The sequence below is a fragment of the Pholcus phalangioides genome, unplaced genomic scaffold (genome assembly GCF_987345545.1).
Source record: "Pholcus phalangioides strain wild (caught in Gottingen) unplaced genomic scaffold, Ppha-v1.0 ptg000003l_1, whole genome shotgun sequence".
Taxonomy (NCBI): domain Eukaryota; kingdom Metazoa; phylum Arthropoda; class Arachnida; order Araneae; family Pholcidae; genus Pholcus; species Pholcus phalangioides.
The window spans coordinates 22389211-22411651 of record NW_028301596.1 but is presented as its reverse complement, the minus strand read 5'-3'; the positions used below and the strand labels follow the sequence as shown (position 1 = coordinate 22411651).

Below are 22441 nucleotides of genomic sequence, written 5' to 3'. Positions count from 1 at the left end.
CTCCTTCATAACAATAACTTTTGAGGATATTTTTTAATCGCTACAGTAATATTTTTTTATATTTCGTTCGAAACATGCTTCAATACATTTTTAAACTCGTCACATATTTCAGCTCTTCCAAGGCCATCTAATAACATTGGCATTAGGCATCACCCACCAAAACTGTTCGGTGTCACTACTTTTTGTGTGAGAACCAAAGTGTATTGCAATAAACCCCTTTACAGGAGCAATATACACAAATCTAACTGAATTTATTTTATCAGCTAATCAGTTAAAATATTTTGGAGTGAATAAATACTGAAAAGTGCATTTTTTGGAGGTACTAACAATGCCGATTTAGAGAAGATGCCAACAGCAGCATAAATTTGATGACACGTGATGATAATGTTGCCTCTTGATATAACGATAATCCTCTTCAACAATGTTTTTTTCTTAATCTGGTATCGTTATGTATATCGTAGTTTCACTGTAGTATAGGCTGGAATTACACTATAAAAGTTTGATGAAAGATCTTTTACAAAATTTTAAAAGAACCAATAAACCCATTGGTTACATTAACTTGAGTGTAACTAATATGTTTATTGGTTTTATTTCCAAGTTTTATAAAATAACTTTTATCAAACTTTTGTAGTGTAATACCAGCCTTTTATGTAGAACTAGATATACCAGATCCTCTGATCAATTCCTTAATCTGCATTATCAGGGATTGTTCTTTCTTATTGTATTCTTTCCTCACATTTTGTTTACTCCCTCGCTGTTGTTCTACTGAATTTCTACATGCTAAAAAGCAGAGGTGCTGCTGCACTCTAATTTACTTGGGTCCTGGGGCCCAGGTTATTGGAAAAATCTGGGCATTTTTTAAGTGACAGTGGGTCTCTCTTGAAAAAAATTAAAGTATGTTTCCCCCATATATATATCATTCACTGGTATCCCTGTGAATCAAATAATTCATTTCTAAAAACATGTTCAGTCCAAAGGTTCATTAAAAAAGGTTAATTTACTAGCTTGTGACTAGGTTCTTTTACTTTCATCGTCTAGTAGTAGAGAGAGCTTACAAAGAACGCCATTAACACTGAGAATTTAGCATATAGAATTTAACACATGCAATAAATCTGAGGCAAACATAATTAAGTTAGGCACATTTATATATTTACTAATAAATCAATCTATAAATTCTCTTCTGATTGATTTTTCATTTCGGAAACCCTCTTTCAATAATATTTTCTGATTAAATTTAAAGTAAATGATTCTGAGACATTTATTCATATAAATCGTTGCAAAGTAATTTCCTGGTGGAATGATTTTCTTTTCTCATGCCATAGTATGTGAAATAAGGAAGGCAGGATTGTGTCTCCAGTGGTGTAGATGGTAGCATACGCTTGCCCTGTATATAAGAAGTCCTGGTTTCAAGTCCCGGCAGAGACAAGATGACTTTCCCCTCAGCATAATATCCAGAAAATATCTGTTTCTTTAACATTCTTATACTATCTTGAAATTTTTTTTGATTGTTAGTGACCAGGGCTTGGCAAATTGGAAAAAAAAATTAGGCACCAGGAAAAGGCCATGACACCAAGCGTTTTTTTCAGTGGTGGTGCTCATTGTCTTTTATGGGACTTAGGGACTCTTTTTTTTTTTTTCTGTGCTAGCAGATACTCTGACATAATTTCTGATAATTTTGTGCCCCCCAACACTTTAATTCAGTTATCATACATATAAAAAAATTGGGTACCAAGATGTTAACTGTCTAATCGACCTGGCATCTGGGATTTGTCAAGCCCGGTTAGTGACACAATATTTCAGTGGAAAAAGTCCTTCTGCTCCTCGAAAGACCGATTCTGCGTACACAACCCTCTCTATTCTTAAAAAAAAATGTGCATTCACTATCTTGCATGAACAACGCGAATTCATGCCATATAGATGCTGTCTTTGAATGCTGGTAGGTATCCGCAAAAGTACCATAATTTCCAGTATGTACAGCATGGGTAATCTCTCTCAAATTGGAAAATTCAGTATCAGGCCCTTTATTCAGAGATATCTTGTCATCTTATTCTTCAACAACCTACGCTTATATCAATATAATTCAGTACAGTAAATTGCTTCATTCTCACTTCAAAGTTGTAAAATTACTTTTCAAGGTTGCACGGCCATGATAGATGGTAGAAAGAGGAGAAAAAAGAAAAGTTTTTTTTTGTACTTTTTCCTATTCTTGGAATTAGAAAGATAAGCGTCTCGTGAGCCACGTTCATCAAATTTTTATGCGTCCATTTACGAAATTCCAGGTATTTGACATGCTGTAAAAATCAGCGGCACCTCTGTAAAAAATTTTTGCAAAGCCAAAACTTCTACATCTTTTACCTTTTAAGTAAAGATCATAAGTTATTTGTATGTTTTACCCTGTCACCCCGGGAGCAAGTGTCTCACTAACTAGCAGCAATCGTATAGCATTAGCCTTTGTCATCCTATTTGCAAATGTTTCCAACCTGATAGTGTCATACATAAACAGAAAATCATATTGATCCAAAAAGGTATTTATGCTGATGTGTGAAGATTATAAGGGTTTGCAAAGAGAACTATATATTAGCTCTGAATGCATTGGGAAGAAAAAACTCACAAAAACTTGTTTTTTCAACTCTTATCTGCAAGGATGTAGCCATGGACATATTGGCCACTGACGCCATACAGAGGTGGCCCCAGAATAAGGGTGATTTTGGTATTATATCTATGGAGTTTTGTCCATTTCGAGGAAAACTGGCCGTTAAGGGAAGTTGGGAGCGGAATAGATGGGGCTGCTAATGGAAGTTTCGCTGTATCGAGGAAATTACTTTTCATTTTTAAACTGTTTTTATCTAACTAATCAATTTTTTTTCTAGTTGTCAGTGTTTACGACTATATTTTGGATGAGGCATTGACTGAAATCTCAACAAAATCTACTTACATTGGAAAAGAAGAATACCTTATTAACAGTGTCGTGTTCCTTCTTACTTATACGCTACACGCTTCAGAACTGACTGCAAGACACTGTGGAGAAAATGAAGATGACAGTAGGAAAGTCATTTTATGTATGCTCAATTCGCCATGTTATGAAGTTCGTTCTGCTGCATTAAGCTTTTTGATAAATCTTCTTAATGAAGACAAACAAGAAGGTATCGTGATGCATCACTACAGTGAATTATCAATAGGCCATGAAAACTTAACTTCATTTGCTCCTTGGAAACATTCCTCTGGAATTAAAAAGTCTACAATGAAGGTGGCTGTGAGCTCTTTAACTGATTACCTTCTTGATTTGTGCGGTTTAGAAAAAAATCCAGAATGTTTATCAAAGGTAATTAAACAGTATTTTCTCTGGTTCATTTAAAGATAACATTTCTACTTATCATACTTTGAATATGCCTTTTACTGGTATAGACTGAAAGTGATTAAGATATTGTATTTGTGATTGTGTAGCAGAAAAAAAATTTATGATGTTGCATGTTTTATATATTTTTCCCTTTAAATATTCTGATATTTTTTACCGAAATGAAACATATTTATTTATTTGTTTAAAAATACAAATTACAGGCAAAAGCCCAGTTACAGTTTGCATATATGAATACAAGATAAAGATAAAACATGTATATTCAAAATAAAAATTTTAAAATATGCATCATCAGTATTACTGCATCGTAGAAATGGTACAATGGAGAATTTTTCAAAACATTTAGAACGATATGAAAGAACATAAAAATATTACGGCATCTAAGATTGATTCATGGGCAATAAAAAGTAATAAGGTTTAGAATATTAGGTGCATCAATATCGAAGTGAAGAATTTTTACAAAAAATCTAGTAAGGGCCCGGAGACGGCGAGTTTCAAGTGAATCATAACTGAACGATAAGCGAAGTATTTCGTTGGCTAAGTAATGATTATATGACTGATGTTTCTTAAAATACATATAGCATAAAAGCCTGTTTTGAACACGCTCAATTTTAACTACATTAAATAAGCAATGTGGATTCCAAATTATGCTACAGTATTGCAAAACAGATCGAACATAGGAATTAGAAAGTAAAAAGATAGTTTCAACATTGTGAAAAAGCTTACTATTACAAATTATAAAACCAAGATTTCTGGTTGCTTTAAACACAATATAATTAATATGTTGGTTAAAGGAATAAGAGCTGTAAAATATTATACCTAAATCCTTCACACAATCAACAATTTGAAGTAATTGACCATCAATACTGTAATCGTATGTAAGTGCAGAATGCTTCCTACTATAGGTAGTAAATTTATACTTATCAATGTTTAAGTACAACTTATTATTTACACACCATAAATTAGTTTGTTAATAGATTCTTGTAATTTTTTTAGCATTGTCATCAGCATTATTAATAACATGAAAAAGTTTTTGATCATCAGTAAATATTAAGCATGTAACGATCAGGTGAATCATTTATAAATAAAATAAAAAAGCAAAAGACCCAAAATTGACCCCTGGGGAACACCAGAATAACATGCATAACAAGAGGATTTACAACCATTTAAAATTACTCTCTGAGATCTCCCAGTAAGATATGACTCAATACACTTGAGCAGATGTCCAGAAAAGCCCCAACCCCTGATCTAAAGAATAATAATATGATTGATTGAATCAAAAGCCTTGGAGAAATCAGTATAAACAACATTAATTTGCTGCATATTATCTATAGTTTATGCTATAACTTGAGAAAATTCGACTAAATTAGTTAATGAAGATCTCTTGGCAATAAAACCATGCTGACAACTAGAAAACCATGAACAAACAGAGCTATAAATTCTTTCATGGATGATAAGTTCAAATACCTTACAAATAGAATTAATTTTAACTATAGGTCGATAATTTAAAACATCAGACTTATCACCATTTTTGAAGACATGTAACGCTGAGCAAGTCTTAATTAATTCATTAATTAATTGAAATCAATGCAATTTATACAAGTATTAAATATTAAAAAATTATATGCAAAGATTACATCTATACATGAAAAAAATGAACAGAATGGTAATTTAAGAACTTCATTGCATGTGCTCAGGGCTCTCCTTATTTAGATGCAGGGCAACTTTGTGGGCAGTGGCATCTTAACAACAAAGCCATAAATAGATGGTGATGTATCAGTGAGGGCAACTTATTGTATATTAATGGCCACTATATGGTCTTGTATTTTATGAGAAAGACCTGTTTTCCCTCATTATTTTGCTCTTTGGGGGAGATGCAATTCTCTCCCCCCACCATATTCACTACTGCAACAACTGCTAGTCACAGAGGCCCAAATCAAAGAAGGCACCCAAACTATAGAAGGCACCCCCCCCCCCCCCCCCGTCTAATTCTGAAATCATTACATCATAAATTCGTAATTTTTATGCGTTTTGGAATTATTTCTTTCATTGAATTTGGATTTCCATCATTTCTGAATTTTCTTAGTTCTGGAATTATTTAATTAATTTCAAATTTTCACCACTTTGGAATTTTTGTTACTTGTAATGCTTTCTTGTCTATTTCTTCCACTTTTGGTATAAATACAAATACAAATACAGCGCCACAACAGGCAAAATGCCCAACGAGGTGGCTGAGAAAAAGATGCCCATAAAAATATGGATGTCATATATTTCAAAAGTATTCTAGGAGAGGTTTCATTTAATGTCGAAATTCAATCAATTTTTTTAAAAGCATACAACTAAAGTGCATTTGACGGATACAAAGAAAAACCAATGTTTTTTTTAAACAACTAATACTGTACTATAAATTATATTCCAGTGAAATCCTCTGGAGCCTGGTGCAACTGTACCTGAAACATGCCTCTAAGGGCGGCTCTGTATGCTCTGACATCTGAATATTTGTTTTTTGACAATTTATTTTTTCCATGCATCAAGCAGTTGGAAAAAATATTCTTCAAAAAATTTGTAGCTTCAAAACTTTTTAAAAAGGTGGAACTTATATAAGACGTATATAGTGGAAATTTGATTAAACTAGTTTTGTTCATTTCAGATGTATGTTTTGCTCTATATAATACAGAAGAGAAAGAGGAATATATCCAAAGATGTGATAAATGACTTTGACGCCATTTCGAAGGTATGATAATTATTTAAAATAAATAAATGTATGTTTAAGGCACAAATAAAATAATATGACAATATGATCAATGCCAGTTGTAATGTATAGAGCAATTAACTTGTTATTTGTGTAGAAGAATGGTTTTTACAGCTGTCATCACAATACAGTTAATGCTCGTTATTGGGGCCATTTTATTATAACAACCCATAGAATAAGTAAAATTTTTCCCATTTTATTTTTCAACAATATACAGTCGACGCTTGATATAACGACCCCCTTTGTCCCGTCAACGTTATATTGAAAGTAAAACATGATAGTCGTTCTATGAAAACATTTGGGACTTATCCTACTCGTCATTGTAATGAAATGGTCGCTATCACATGGGATCTTTATAATGAGCAGTGACTGTAATAACTTACAAAAATCATCCAATCCAATACAACAGTGGTTCCCAAACTATGGGTCACGACCTCCGGGGAGGGGGGGGGGGTCAATGAACAAGGGAAGGGGTTCGCAAAATATTTTCCAAAATGAAAATGTCCAAATAAGAAATTAATTTTTATGTTAAAAATATGTCAAAACTGAAAAATATCTTTATACTCAGCTGAGCTAATTACCATACATCATAAAATGTAATTTTTCCAAATTCTACTTGTGTACAATAATCAATATCTCAAACTATTACTTATGCAGGGTGACTCAGAGAAAATTGCCCAATTTCAAAATTATATATTTCTTAAGAATTAAAAACACAGAATGTAATAAGTAATATATGTGAATGTAAGGGAGGGGGGGGGATGTGTGTGTGTCTATGTTTTATGAACAATTTTTGTTAATGTTCGACTTCAAGTGTAGAGTCATTTTAAAATCAGATGATTCTTCCTTAATCACCCTGTACATGAAAGTCAAGGACCATACACGTTGCTACATTTCCATCTTGCATACAGAACACTAAGTACATCAATAAACATAATTATAAATCCCTCTACAATAAAATTTTTTCAAATCTTGTTAGGAATTGCCTATAATCTAAATCAGTGGTTTTCAAAGTGCGGGAACCACACCACCTAGTTAATTAACTGTGGTCGGGGAGGTCGCGAGAGATTTTCCAAAATGAAAATGTTGAAAAAGAAATTTATTTTTCACAAAATGAGTGAAAATGTGTCAAAACTAAAAAATGCCTCAACTCATCTAAACAGCTACCTACTTTCCATTACCAGGGCCATCATTTCAACTTTTTCCAGGGAGGGGGGGGGGGCAAAGCACATGTACTCAATGTATGTATATATATATTTGTATATATATATATATATATATCATTTTTAGTGTATTTTCAAAAGCCAGGGAGGGGGCTGTTGCCCCCCCCCCTCCCTGCACCTTCTAAATGACGGGCCTGCCCATTATATACTCATATACCCATTGCCAAAAAATTAGGAACACCCTGCTACTCACCACTAATATTGTGTGGGACCTCCTCTAACTTTGATTACAGCAGATATTCTTCAATGGACTCTACAAGTTGCTGAAACCATTGAGGTAGAATATTAATTAGCCCATGCTAATGAAATAGCAACTCTTAATTCCCTCAGATTAGAAAGTGGTGTTTCGAAGCTTATAACAGACCTTTCAACCTCGTCCCACAAATTCTCAATTGGGTTGAGATCGGGTGACTGAAGGGGCCATTGAAACAATTGAAACTCTGAATCATGTTCCTCAAATCAATCTGAGGTGATTCCAGCCCAATGAGAGGGTGCATTGTCCTGCTGCCATCATCATCAGGAAACATTATGGCCATAAACAGGTACATGTGGTCAGCAACGATGTGGAAGTAGGCGCTGGCATTGATAGATGTTTCCAATGAAAATAAGGGACCAAGAGTATACCAGGAAAATGCTCCCCTGTCTGTGATTCTGCAGCCATTTGCTTGAGAGGTGGTCTTGTTGCATGCCGGATCCAGGGCTTCATGCTATTTGCGCCACACACACTGATTCTGTCATCAACGTCATGGAGAAGAAATCTTGACTTGTCAGACCAGACAACCTTCTTCCATTTGTTAAGTGTCTAATTTCGCCGTTCTTTAGCTCACAACAGCCATTTTATTCAGTTTTGCAGCAAAATCAAAGGGACTCTTGTTGGTCACCGGCTATTAAAACCAATTCGTTTCAAGATCCATCTTGTAGAGCATATGAATATGCTTTGCGATGATCCTGAGTTGTATTGAGGTGCAATTTGTTCCGTTGTAGCTCTTCTGTTGCTGCACACAATGCATGTCAGTCACCTGGCACCTCTTTCATTCACAAGCGATTTCCGCCCACTATTCTGCTTTCTGCTTGAAGTTTTTTGCTTAGCTGCCATTCTTTGAAGTCTCAAGATACTGTTGTATGAGAAAAGTCAAGAAGGTTAGCGGCTTCAGAGAGATGCTGGAACTGCCCCTTCTGGTGTTCACAATCATGCCGTGTTTGAAGTCACTCAAATCTTGTTTTCCTCATGAACAGACAAAGCGCAATGCTAGCTGATGCTTCTGACCAGGAGAAAGCTTTTTATCAGCAAATCTGGTTTATTACTTCAGCGTACGTGCTGCATGAATGAATCGAAGGTTGAATAAGGGCTGCTCCTAATTTTTTGGTCACTGAGTGTATAGTGTAATTTTATCAAAAGAATCAACCGATTTAAATTAAGAAAAAATTAAAAACACAGAATGATGAGTAATATGCAAATGTATAGGTGAAATGTTGGATTTTATGATTTTTATGATTTTTTTGTATGTATTCATATTTTATATTATGAACATTTATTAATGCTGGTGTGTCATTTATGAATTCCATTTTGATGAAAAAGTGAAGTGAATGAAAATATTGGGAAGAGGAAAGGGGGTTAAAATTATTGTGGGGCTGTACACAGGGTACTTGCTATAATTATTGAAAATAGTCCTGTAGTTGAAAAATAATTTTGTATAATAAAGCAAGGGTGGCAGTGCCACAACCATGAAAATGTTTTGGATATTCAAAATACAGTAAAACGCCTTTTAACTGTCACCCCTCTTTTATGGCCAAATAATAATGTTCTCTTGTATAATAAAAGTATACATTTCAAAGAGGGGGTTCACTGTAATATAACAAATCCATTAAAATTATTCTTCCTACAAAAGGAATTCAAAAATATTCTTGTACTGGGCCCTGCATTTGGTAATGGTGACCCTGAGTTTGGTCACCCACTCTACACCATTGCATCGTGCAAGATAGTCATTCCATCTTAACTTGCAACTCTGTTGATAATCCATCCGCAGGATTAAAGAGTAGTTTGAAATCTCGTAATAAAACAGTTCTGCAAACTAAATATCGAAAAATAATTTGATTTCATTCATTGCCGATTACAGAAAATAAAGTACAATGATCAAAAAAAAAATTGATGATGTTCTGGAAAATGGGACGTATGGTCACCTTATGTAGAGGGGTCAGCGATAAATGTTTTTTCAAAAGGGGGAGGGAGTTGCACAAAAAAAACCACTGCAATACAACATTCAAACTCTGTACTGCTCAACTCTTTTTTTTTCTTTTTTTTTTTTTGCAAAAGAATGTACAAAATCTGAAATTGGAGAATTCAGTGTATAGGTGCATGTATGTAATTAATTATTGCACTTTTTTACTTTATAGCCTGATGTATTTTCACACTGCAACTGCTTATATTATAGCAAAATTTATAATATTTTTTTGTTCCATAAAAATATGAATTATCTTAAGAAGCTATTTTTTTTTTCAATTGTTGACCTTCTGGACACAATCTGACCCATCCAATATAATATCCATTATCCGTGGAACAAGACGGGTTGTTATGTCAATTGTAATTGCATTCCAGATGAAAGAGCAGTAGAAATTATTGAAATTTAAAAAAAAAAATAAAAAATTATAGCATGGTTGTTCAATGTTTAAATGTAAATTTCCATTTGTTTCTTTTGTCATAAAAATAACCAAAATAAACAGTGTTATGTGGAGGCGAAGTAAAATTTATTCAATTATTTCATAAATATACTTTGTTTTTTTTTCATTGAAAATCCAGAATGTGTTGCATATTCTCAATAGGATTCAGAAATGTGAAAGGTGAGTTTTTTTTACATTCATCGAACTTTTGTTCCTTTAGTAAAAGTAAAAAAATATATTTAGAGTACACAAAATTTATTTCTCTTTAGTTAAAAAAAAATTTCTGAAAAATTAGAATGATTGTTCATTTACTCATAGTGTAAATGATACATAAGTTGATACATTTCACGGTAAATAAAAAAATATTTTTTTTCTATATTGAAAATGTTTAAAACCAGTTTTGATTATGTATACCCAAGTGTGAACTTTTTCATTTTTTTTCAGGGAAGACATTAGAAATGCTGCACTACTTTACCAAGGAGAATTGATTCTTAGTCTGCTGGAAACCACTTTGAAGGTAGAATGATAATTACATGCAAATTTTTAATGACTACTACTAACTGCTCATGCACCTTGTACGCATTCCTCTACGGAATTTCTAATGAATCCATACATGCCGGAACATGTTGTGTATGTATATGCATGGCCCTAATGTATTTGTTGTCGGAGTTGGGCTTGCTTTGTGTTCTTACTGGTTTAATGACTGCAATCACACACACACATTTCACGATTATTATCCAATAAATTGACAAAGTAACTGATGTATGTGTGGTCAGCTGATCATCTTTTAGTTTGAGTGGCCTGGGTTCGATTCCTGGATTGGATATAGAAATATTTGACCAGCCATTTGAGATACTTATTTGTGTGGGTGAATCTAGATCAATTTACTTTATTCTGCGTTGCTAACATAAACTGACTAAACATAATATAACATGACTGTGGCAAAGCAATTGAAGGGATAAATTGAAGTGTCATTGCTTTCTTCTCAAATTTTTATTTCTCATTGTAATTGAATGATTTAATGAACAATTGAAGACTTTTGAATTATTAGTCCAATGTGGTATTAACTATTTTGTGGGTAAATGTCAAATTTTTTTTTATTTTTTGATGTTTCATTCGTACAAGTGGAAGTCTTGTTCAAAAAATAAGTCCCTGTCTGTTGGAGACAAAACTTATTATTACGTCTTCTCTCTGCTTGACTTGGCATTTTGATGGGATTGGTCAGCTGAGCAAGAGTTTTCTGATTGGTTGATGGCGTTACAATGGGTTTTAGACAAATATTAATGACATCAACCAACTCTTGCTTAGCTGATTAATCCTGCAGAAGCGGTGCAAGTCAAGCAAAGACATAAGTACAAGCTTCGTGCCCCATTTGTTAACAATGCTCGCCACTTGTACAAATAAAATGTCGAAAAAGAGAAAAAATTTTTTTAACCCAAAAGCCATGAAGTGTATTTTTTAGTATCAAGTTTGTTTTGTTTTTATCTTCTTTACAAAAGAGATATTTTGCTATTGTTGATTTGTAAGTTTTTGGCATGTATCATTCCAGTGTGATCAGAATTTCCAGCATTCAGATCTGTCTCATGTTGAAACGGCTGTAAAAATCTTTTGCTCTGAAATTGAACAAAGTGCCAACCCAGATTGTACTATTGAAAGACGTCAAACAGCTCTGCACATTTTGGGTTTCATGAAAAGCATTTTTCTAAGTAAAATATACGAAATACTAGGTGAGTGATATTTTTTATTGTGCGATTTTGAGCACTAAATATTGATTATGGTTATACTGCCAATCAAATAAACAATTTTATTCATTGTCTGATGAATAACGCAATGTGTTTTTGCTGCACGTCACAGAAAAACATATTCTTTGGGAAATTTTTACTTTGCACTATATACACTCAGGTGTATCTGTCCCGCCCCTAAGGGCATACAGTTGTTTCTGAAGGTCTAAGTAGAGCCAGGAATCAAATCGGCACAGATTGGTCGAATATTGGTCGAATCAGTTTCTGTGAATGGTATGATAGTTAGGGGCCCATATGTTGGGATAGTTTTTTTATAATCACCCGTATATATATATATATACAATATATATATTGTATATATATATATATATTCTTTATATTTGCCGCTGTGGTGGTTGAGTGGTTATAGTGACGGACTCGCGATGCGAGGATCCGGGTTCGAACCCCACAGTGGTGGTCGGCTGAAGTTGGTTTTCTGTGGTTCCCAACTTCAAGGCGCAAATGCGAGCCGATCTCCCCGTTAAAAAGTCTCGCCACAGAGAGCAACAGTCCTACAACGATAAATCATTCAATCATAACACTTCACTCATAGTTAGAAAAACTGGCAGATGTCAGCACTACACATAACAAGCATTACAGAGAAACAAAAAACTTCACGTCAGGTTTCACTACACGTACATTCCCGCATGTACCGATTCGTTGGGGGTTTCGCGGGGGGAAGGGGGTGTGGGCGGGGTGCATGTGTGGTGTAGCAGTAGTACGTAGGGCCTCCAAAAAATGGCTCGGGGATACATGATGTTCTTAAGTCAGCCATCTCGTTGGGCAATTTGCCTGTTGTGGCGATGTATTTGTATTTGTATTTATTGACAAGTTGACCAGTTCAAGTATTACAAATTTGCTATATAGATTACAATATGAAGGCATTACCAATTATGAAAACATTGTTCAGTTCCCGAAGTTACAAAGCTTCTGATTGTTCATATTAGAGTATCATATTCATCTTTCCAGTTAAGGCCAATATCCTAGATAGATACTTAATGACTGCTTCATTATTTCTTTATAAAGTTTTCGAGCATTTTTATTTCTTATTAATGTGTCAAAACGTAATTTTCCATTTTCTTTGGGTATAATTTTTTCTCTCTCCTTCTCCCAGTATGGGCAATCATGTATGTAATTATTTCTTCGGGCTTCAATAGCCCCACAAAATACACAGCTGCTATCTCGTCCATGTCTCCAGTCTTGGTAAAATCCTATGGAGCCATGTTCTGTAATGTATTGATTCATGTAAAAGTCAGCTTTTAATCTGTTCATATTTACTTTTGGATATAATGCATAAGTAGATCTTCCTTTTTCACTGTTGTTCCAAAATCTGCCAATTTTCCAAATTCAGTTTCTTAAAAAGAGTCTTGATTTGCCATTTAGAATATTTAACTACTTTATCAATTGTGTTCTTGAAAGTAGCTTCTTTTGCCCTGCTATCTGCATATTCATTTCTAGGGTTTCCTTTATGAGCTCGCACCCAGTGCAACTTTATTTTAATTTTCTCGCTCATTTTATATATGTCTTCTTTAATTTCATTATTGTTCTTATCTGAGTCCAATGTCTGTAAAGAAGACATTGAGTCAGTAAAAATATTAACCTCGTCAAGTTTAATTTCTATGGCTTTCTCAATTGCTTGGCGTATTGCCATGAGCTCTGCAATAAAAACTGTTGCACTGTTGCATTGTCTGAAAGTCTAACCCCTTCACTGCAAATTATGTCTTCACCGCAGTAAATTACATATGCATAACCCGTTCCAATATTTGTTTTTGAACCATCTCAGTGTAGATAGAATACCTCTTATCGTCTTTTTCATATTTGTCCCATGTTATTCTATTTTTCATCCATGGTTCTTGGAAGTCAATTCTTTCTTCGTAGACATTGCCTCCTGTTATTATGGTTCTACCTATTCGTATGTCTTGATGTAAATGTATTAAGTCATAGGTCAATTTTACCATTCTGGCTTTGTATATAAGTGGCATACAACCAGAAAGAATTTGCATTGCGCTATTCGAAACAGTTGTGTAGTATTTTGTCATAGTAATCAGTGACTTTCTTTGCATTTGTTCAAGTTTTAGGTCAATGTACTGAAGTTCATCGTACCATATTTCATCCCTATAAAGGATCATTCTTTCAACGCAGCCCAAATCAATATAGTCTTTATAATATTGGGTTGCAGTCCCCCCGTATGGCTAGCAATTCTGAGTTTCTGAATGAAGCCAAAGACTTTATTTTTTATGTCCTCTAAATGATTCAAAAAACTAATGTTATGTTCAATTCGTATCCTGAGATATTTCACGAATGAAGCATGTTTTATACAGATTTCATTTATCTTAATTGGAGGATATCTCTTAACCTCTTTACCCAACTTAAATATTGAGTAGGTACATTTGTTGTAACTTAACGTCAACCCATATTTCTCTGTCCATCTAAGGATTTGTTCAAGAATACTTTGCACTATATTTTCAAAAATCAGTTTGGAGTTCAGACATTTTCTCGAATTTCTAGAAAAATATTCAGCAAATCATTCTGAAATTTTGGTCACGTGGTCCCTATGCTTGTATTCACAATTTCCAATGAAAATTTCATCACGAGTGCATTTAAGAGACTGACAAAAAATTTAATAAGGAAAAAGTTTTTGATCGACCCTGTATCAGAAAAAGCTGCAAATGATTTGTAACATTCACAAAATATTGTACTAACTTCGTAAAATACTTGTGTGCATTTTCGTGAGTATAGCATGAATATTCACAAAGATTTAAATATTTTACATAGAAATTCCAATTTTCATCTCATGTTTTTTGCTTATAACATGCGGTTTTCAATCAATTTTTATGAAATTCACAGAAAATCTGGCACTACACATGAGATACTATGTGTAGAAATAATTCAGAATTTTTTTTTTGATAATTTCTTATTTAATGAGATATAGGTACTTTTTAGTAAATAATTTTTAATTGCACATGCACAGGAAACATCAATTTTATTTTTGCTTAATTTGTTTGCCAGATATATAATGCAACGTATATGAAAATTCCAGTTGAATGTCGTGAAAATTCAGAATATGGGCTGTATTTTAAGATACTGTCTGAGAGTACCTGGATGATAAGGGATTCTACAAATTGGTATTTCCATTAGTTTGTTATTTAATTATTTTAAAAAAAAGGCCATAGCTTTATGCGAATGAGCAAAGATATGTGTCTGATGCTACATGAGAGAAATGCTTGAGGATAACATACGTTTATGATGTCAAAATAGGGAAACTGAACGAAACAATCAAATGACAGAAAATAATCAAAATATCAGTTTGTGGAAAAAATTTCTTACCATCCAGGTACACTCAACCAGTAACTTAAATTACAGCTCACAATATTGCACATATCTTTCTGAATTTTCACAACATTCAACAGAAATTTTCGTATAAGTTGTATTATGTAACTGGCAACCAAATTATGCAAATATAAAATTGATATTTCCTGTGCATGCACACCTAAAGATTGTTTACTATATAAGTACCCATATCTCGTTACATAAGAAATTATCAAATCCTGAATCATTTCTACACATGGTATCTAATGTATAACGCCAGATTTTCTGTGAATTTCATAAAAATTGGTTGAAAACTCAGAACATTATAAGCAAAAAACATGAGATCAAAATTTGAATTTTTATGGAAAATATTGTATTCTCATGAAAATGCACACAACTATTGTGCAAAGTTAGTACAATATTTTGTGAAAGTTACAAATCATGTGCTGATTTTTCTGATACAGAGTCGATCAAAAACGTTTTCCTTATTCAATTTTTTTTCGGTCCCCTAAACGCACTCGTTACAAAATTTCACTGGAAATTATGAGTACAAGCACAAGGTTCACATGACTAAAATTTCAGAATTATTTGCTGAGTATTTTTCTAGAAATTCGAGAGAATGTTTTGACTCCAAAAAGGACACAAACTTTTTGCAACATTGTGTACATATTTGTGTTTTACATTTCAACTCTTAATTATTATTAATATTCCTCTTTTCTTGAAGATTTAAAACTGACTGGTTTATGGAAAGCATTGATGCTACTTTTGATTGACGATGAGCCAGACATAAAAAGTGGTGCTGCGGACATAGTTGCATTTATGAAGCAACATAAAGTTCAAGGTATCATGCAAATGAGTATAAATTCTAATTCAATAATTTGCTCATGTGCCCGGTGAAAAAAAATCTGCATTGATAAGATAAGGGCGCAGTATTTAAGATTATGTACAATTCAAAAGCAACACAGAATTTCAATTTTTTCCCCTTCTTTTATTTATTTTGAAAACAAATATTATTATGTGTTTATTTATACTTTTTTTTACTTATACAATACAGGACAATCCGATTGTAGTTTGGAACCATCTACTGTCCCCATTCTTGCTTTAGAGAAATTCATTAGTATATTCATTGATCATTTCAAAACATTGGCTCCATCATATTGTTTGTCTGTTCTTCTGCAATGGATGCTGTCATTTACTTTTGAAGAGGATTTAGATGCCATGGTAAGTTTTTTATTTTGCATATACAGTTAAACCCCTCTTTAAAAAAAAAAAGTGGTTTTATACTGACACTGGTGGAACAAAAAAACATTTCCGTAAAAGAGGGGGGTGACCATCAAGCAGGGACTTGAAATGCATACTTTGACCCTTTGAGTACCATATTTTGGAAAACATTGAAATAACTATCATGAATCATGGTAAACCATTTTAGTTCTAATTAAACCTAAAAAAATTCAAAAAATTAACTACACATCAATTTAATTAACCTATTACTTTGGAATTTGTGCGGTCAAAAGATTGTGTTAGAAGAGTGCATGGTGCACAGGATGCATTATTGCCCTTACAGCGGCACTGATGAAATATCTTACCTAACTTGATGCCTTGTATTTTGGAAATTCCGCGATATCTTGCTTTCTTAAAAAAACCCTCCTTTTTCTTGACGATGCTGAGCCTAAATACGTTTGTAACAGTACTTTACCTAAGAATATGTTTTCCATCCCTCCAGGGTTGTTTGGTTTAAACCTTGGTTTTAACCAAGTGGTTTTTTTAAAAAAACCAGTTTGGTTTTTTTCAAAAAATCAAATAAAAGTTGCCTAAATATAATTTTTTTCCATGAAAAATATCATATTGGTTCATTATTAGCCAAAATGCTTCATTTTTACCACATTTTATATCCTTGGGGTACATTCTGATGGTATATCTTTAAATGACATAAGATTTTATAAGTGGTTTTTTTCAAAAAGTCTCATAAAAGTGGCCAGAATATATATAATTTTTTCATATGAAGTATCTTAGTTATTTAAAGTTATATACAAAAGCCAAAATTTCTCATTCTTACAACATTTTCTAACCTTTGGCTACATTCTGATGCTCTATCTTCAGCAAATTCATGAATAAGGATTGCATCACACATCTAAATGTAGTGGTGTATTATCTCACGGGGTTTCTTTTTCCCTTCACAAAGAAGCAGCAACAGTAGTGACACCATCATGCTAGGGGCAGGTGGTCCTATAATCCAATAAAGACACCAGCTGTCCTTAAAGGACAAAGACCAGTGTACTAGTGGTTACATTACCTAACATACATTTTCATTTTCTTTCCCATAAGAAGTAGCACATCTCCAACTGTATATCTCCCAGTCTTAATATTCAATAGTTGTTTTTTTTTATACTTTCACACTTAAGCCCAGTTAATCAAGGTTCTACTGTATAGTACACTGCTGGCCACCATAAATGCAACACCCTGAAGGAAGCATGCAAATAATATGAAATTTACAACATGCATTAGCGGATGTGAGATATGCAAATGATTAGAATTTCAGCGCAGACGCACATCACGCGTGCCTGTGGCGGCACTTCAAAGCGCTATTTAAGGCTTGGAGATTTCAACGATTTGAAGTACGGCAATTGTGTTTTTCTTGTGGTTTTTTCAAAAAAACGATCATCTTTTGATCAAGTATCCGAGTTCGACAGAGGAAGGATAGTGGCCTACCGAGATTGTGGATTATCTTTCAGGGAAATCGGTAGTCGTGTTGGACGAAACCAAACAACTGTAATGCGGATATGTAATCGTTGGATGCAGGAGGGTACGACGGACCGACATGTTCGATTGCATCCACCTCAGTGCACCACTTCACGTGATGACAGGCATATTGTGCGTATGGCAGTGACGGATCGCTCAGCCACATCACCAACCATAGCACAGCACATTCAGTCTGTACCGCATCATCCAGTGTCTGCGCGTACCATTCGACGCCGTTTACAGCAGAGTGGTCTGTCCGCAAGACGTCCATTGCTTCGTCTACCCTTGACGCAGAACCACAGATGTCTCCGCCGCCAATGGTGCGATGAAAGAAGGATGTGGGCGTCACAATGGAATGAAATTGTCTTTACTGACGAGTCACGCTTCTGTCTGCAACACCACGATGGTCGGATTCGAGTCTGGAGACACCGTGGAGAGAGGATGCTGAACAGCTGCGTTATGCACCGCCACACTGGTCCTGCACTGGGTATTATGGTATGGGGCGGTAATGGATATCACTCTCGCACTCCTCTAGTACGCATTGCCGGTACTTTAAAAAGCCAGCGCTACATCTCCGAGGTGTTGGAGCCAGTTGTCCTTCCTTACCTTCAGGGCTTGCCCACAGCCATATTTCAACAGGGTAATGCGCGACCACACGTGGCACGCATTGTCCAAAGGTTCTTCGTCAATCGCCAGATTGAATTGCTTCCCTGGGCAGCTCGCTCTCCGGATCTTTCGCCGATAGAAAACATGTGGTCCATGGTTGCTCAACGATTGACCCAGATTACATCCGCAGCTGCCACGCCAGATCAACTTTGGCAATGCGTGGAAGCTGCTTGGTCTGCTGTACCCCAAGAACACATCCAAAGTCTCTTTGAATCAATGCCGAGGCGTGTGGCAGCGGTCATCTCCAGCAATGGCGGCTACTCTGGCTACTGATTTTGGCAGGAACCACACTTCACAGAAGTCTATAAATTTAATCATTTGATGCTTGGTCAACATGTTATCTACAAAATAAATATTGTTGCGATATCTCTTGTCTTTCTTGGTGTTGCAATTTGGGTGGCCAGCAGTGTAGTAACAGATTTATGAAACATAATCAGCTATATACAGGGTGATTATAATTTTAAGTTTTGATTCCAAAGCTATACAATAAGTACTGGTCAGAATGACTTGAAAATTTGCATGGATACTCCTGAAGCAATGGAAGTTTCTTTTGCAAAAGGAAAAAAGTGCAAGTAGTGCAAAATGTGCAAGTAGATGATGCTGTACTTGGCCAGCAGTATAATCTATTTTGTGCAACCACATCATTTCAGCACTTCCACAGCATCAGTGTGTGGATAGAACTTCTATCAAGATGCACATTGCAATACCAGCAAAGCAGCTGCTGAAGACTAATTTTGACAGGATGCACCTTAACCCTTGCAACTTCTGGTTGTGGGTGTAGCTCAAAATGTTATAAACAGTGGGCAGATTGCTAACTTTGGTGTATTGCAATCTCCAGCACATTCCCTATATGTTAGAAGTTCCTCAGGAATATGAACGGGGGGGGGGGGGGGCGTTTGGTTTAATAAAGCTGAATTGCAAGCACATCCACATCATGACCATGGCATACTCCGATTCTGTTGTTGAACAACAATTTTTGTGCTTTCAACCTCAGGTTGGATAACATATTTAACATTTCTTAAGTAAGTTGTAGTTATTTGTTCAATTACTTCGTTTTTTGTGATGTTTCCATGAATTATGAAATCATGTAATGCTATAATTAAGGTATCATTTTGCCATGACTGGCTATCGTTTCCATTCTGTGAGCAAATTTCCCACTTGTTGGATGATGTCATTAATTTTTCAAGTATTTTTTCCCCTTTCCAAATAAAATTGAATTTTTTCAGGAATATTCATGTCAATTTTCAAGTCATTTTGACAATCGTTCTTTTTTACAGCGTTTTGGAATCAGAACCTTAGTTATAATCACCCTGTACATCGTAAATCATTGCTAATTAATCTGCATTATTTATGCTTCATTAAATACATTATATTCACCTAATTTTTATTAAATTTTGCAAAATAGCTTCCTAATTAAGTTTCTTGAAAGTAACTAGAGAAAAACCTTTATATATTATATGATTAATAATAAGATTTAAAGAATTTTCAAACACACAGTAATCCATTGAGTTAAGCAAAAAATAATTAAATTGCAAAAGTTGGTTTTTGTTAAAATGTAAGAAATATTTATTGATTAATTAGTATGGGAATAGTGTTAATTACAGTAATAACCATTTTATTTTAGTTAATTATTAGAAGTTTGAATGATTTTTCAGAAATTTCATTGTTTTTAATGTTAATACTATTTAAAACAAAAAAACCGGTTTAAACCAAAAAACCTGGTTTAAACCAAAAAAACCTGGTTTTTTGGTTTTTTTCAAAAAAACCGGTTTTTTTACCAACCCTGCATCCCTCCCAACTTGTCAGAACAATTGCCAGTGTCAGCTTTTTTTCATAGTTTGATAACAGAGGGAGAAAGACTGTACCCTTTGGGGTAGTGTAGGAATATGTGTGTGTGTGTGTGCGTGCGTTCAATATAAATAATAGAAAAAGATAGTGTGTTTCTCTTCCCCCATTTTTTTTTTATTATTCTTGCAATTGAGGACGGGTAGGAAGTACTCTTAGATGCACAAAATCGGAAGAAAATATCCTGCTTGAAAACAAGTGTATCACTTTTTACAGGGAGTTTAGTTATTTGTGAGAGTTTAGTGAGTTTTATGTCAGCGAATTAGGTGCTTACTACACCCTCTACCTGTTATGCTTCATTTCCCACCATGCATCCCATGACAAAAAAAAAAAAAAAGAATTGCCTTTGTATGTTCAAACCAAATCCTGAAGTTTGGCCCATCTTTTTTAAAACAATCTGTGTCTAGGAGTGCATATTGAATGTGATGAAAAGTGTTCCCAACACATCCAAAGTAGTGAATTTTGTAAAATTGTAGAAATAATAATTACCGCTTATTTTTTTCTTCTAGGATGATGAAAAACCATTTGACAAAGGAGAAATGAATGTGTATGCCGAGGATTTTACAATTCTTCATTTAACAGCAAAGCAGTTGAAAATTGTGCTTTCCAGTTGCTGCAGTTTGAATGGTCTGCTTATTCACAGTGACACTTTAAAAAATGAAACAGATAGCAATCCAGTAAGGGATGTGAAAGAATTCTTAACCATAGAAGAAGTTGCTCTGGATTGCGCTCAGAATGCATCTAATCTGTTAGAAACTTTAGATTATCGTCCATTCTCAAACAAACAGTTAGAGAGGCATCTCTTGAAAATTTCACAACATACATATGTTCTTTCCTGTCTTTATCCATTTATGAATTTTAGTGTTAAAGATGTTATTGATGGGAAAAGACAAGCTATTATAAGGAACTTTGATTCGCTGCCTTGTAAAAATTCATTTCTATTTCATTTACAGAATTTACTTCAAGATACATAACATTTTATTCTCCAATAAATTATTTTTTCGTATTGAAAAAATTCACGTTTTACTGTTTTATTTGAAAAATTTATAATGATTTTTTTTTATTATATGTTAAATTATACATTTTTTAACACCAATTAAATGAAACACAGTGTCTCCAATTGCTTATTATTAAATAATTTTAAAGCAGACTTACCGTATATACTCGTGTATAAGCAGAGTTTTTTTGTGGAAAAATTTGTTCCTCAAGTAGGGGGGCTTATACTCGGGTCAGTTTTTGATGAAAAAATATTGACCCCCTGAAATCAAGAGTCATTTTTGTAGCAGAGGTCGGGAAACCGGCATTATTGGTAGGGGCTATGTTCAAATACCACAGAACCGATAATGTCACTCATGGCAAAGAATTTGAAAACATCACTAGCTTTGATACCAGGTGGGCTAACGTTGATTGTACAGCCCTTAGATGTGAGCATCAAGAAGCCTTTCAGGAACTATTTGAGGAATTTGTGGATCGAATGGATGAGTTCCGATGAAGAAACTGCAGAAAGTGGGTGCCTTGAAGAAACCTGACATTGGCCTAGTGTGCTAATGGGTACGAGGCTTGGAATTCTGTTTCCGCCGAAATTATCATCCGATTCTTCAAAAAGTGTTGCATCATCAATGCGATGGACGGAACTGAAGATGATATCCTCTTTGAAAGTGATAATGACGATGAGGATAAAAACGAAGATGCTGCACCCCCTATGATGATCTGATGGATTACCATGAGCTTGGAGACTCAGAAGGAACGGATTAAAAAGTTTGAATCATTTTCTATTGTAAATATCCGCAAGCTATTCATTTTACATGAAAATATAAGAATTGTTTTTTCTCTGATTTGCACGAATTTTTGAAGGTCGGCTTATACACGGGTTTTCAATTTATTGCGGTTTTGGTGGTCCTGAAGTGAGGGGGGGGGTCGGCTTATACACGAGTATATACGGTAGCTTCATCTTTAATGCTCTGATTCAAGGGTGTTCAACTTTCAGGACTGTGCAGGTCACTTCATTGATTTGAAAACATGTCGTGGTCTACTTATTTAAGTGATCTGGAACTGTGCCACAGGTCACTTGAATGATCTATAAATTCATCATGGGTCACTTAAGTGATCTGTA

The 22441-nt window shown here is 34.4% G+C and overlaps 1 protein-coding gene across 3 annotated transcripts in view; it reads left to right on the top strand.

The window, feature by feature from the left end:
• Positions 1-21337, top strand: part of THADA (Thyroid adenoma-associated protein homolog) — a 61250-nt gene extending 39913 nt beyond the window's left edge. For 2 of the 3 annotated variants that reach the window (XM_089246717.1, XM_089246721.1), the window contains 8 exons: positions 2871-3322; positions 6006-6089; positions 10128-10168; positions 10433-10505; positions 11538-11715; positions 15803-15919; positions 16133-16299; positions 20838-21329. In XM_089246717.1, the coding sequence (XP_089102843.1) occupies positions 2871-3322; positions 6006-6089; positions 10128-10168; positions 10433-10505; positions 11538-11715; positions 15803-15919; positions 16133-16299; positions 20838-21302 (1577 nt within the window). In that variant the 3' untranslated portion in view covers positions 21303-21329. Of the gene's footprint in view, positions 1-2870; positions 3323-6005; positions 6090-10127; positions 10169-10432; positions 10506-11537; positions 11716-15802; positions 15920-16132; positions 16300-20837 lie in introns of all 3 variants that reach the window. The other variant, XM_089246713.1, reaches the window with a different exon arrangement.
• Positions 21338-22441: the final 1104 nt, after the last annotated feature.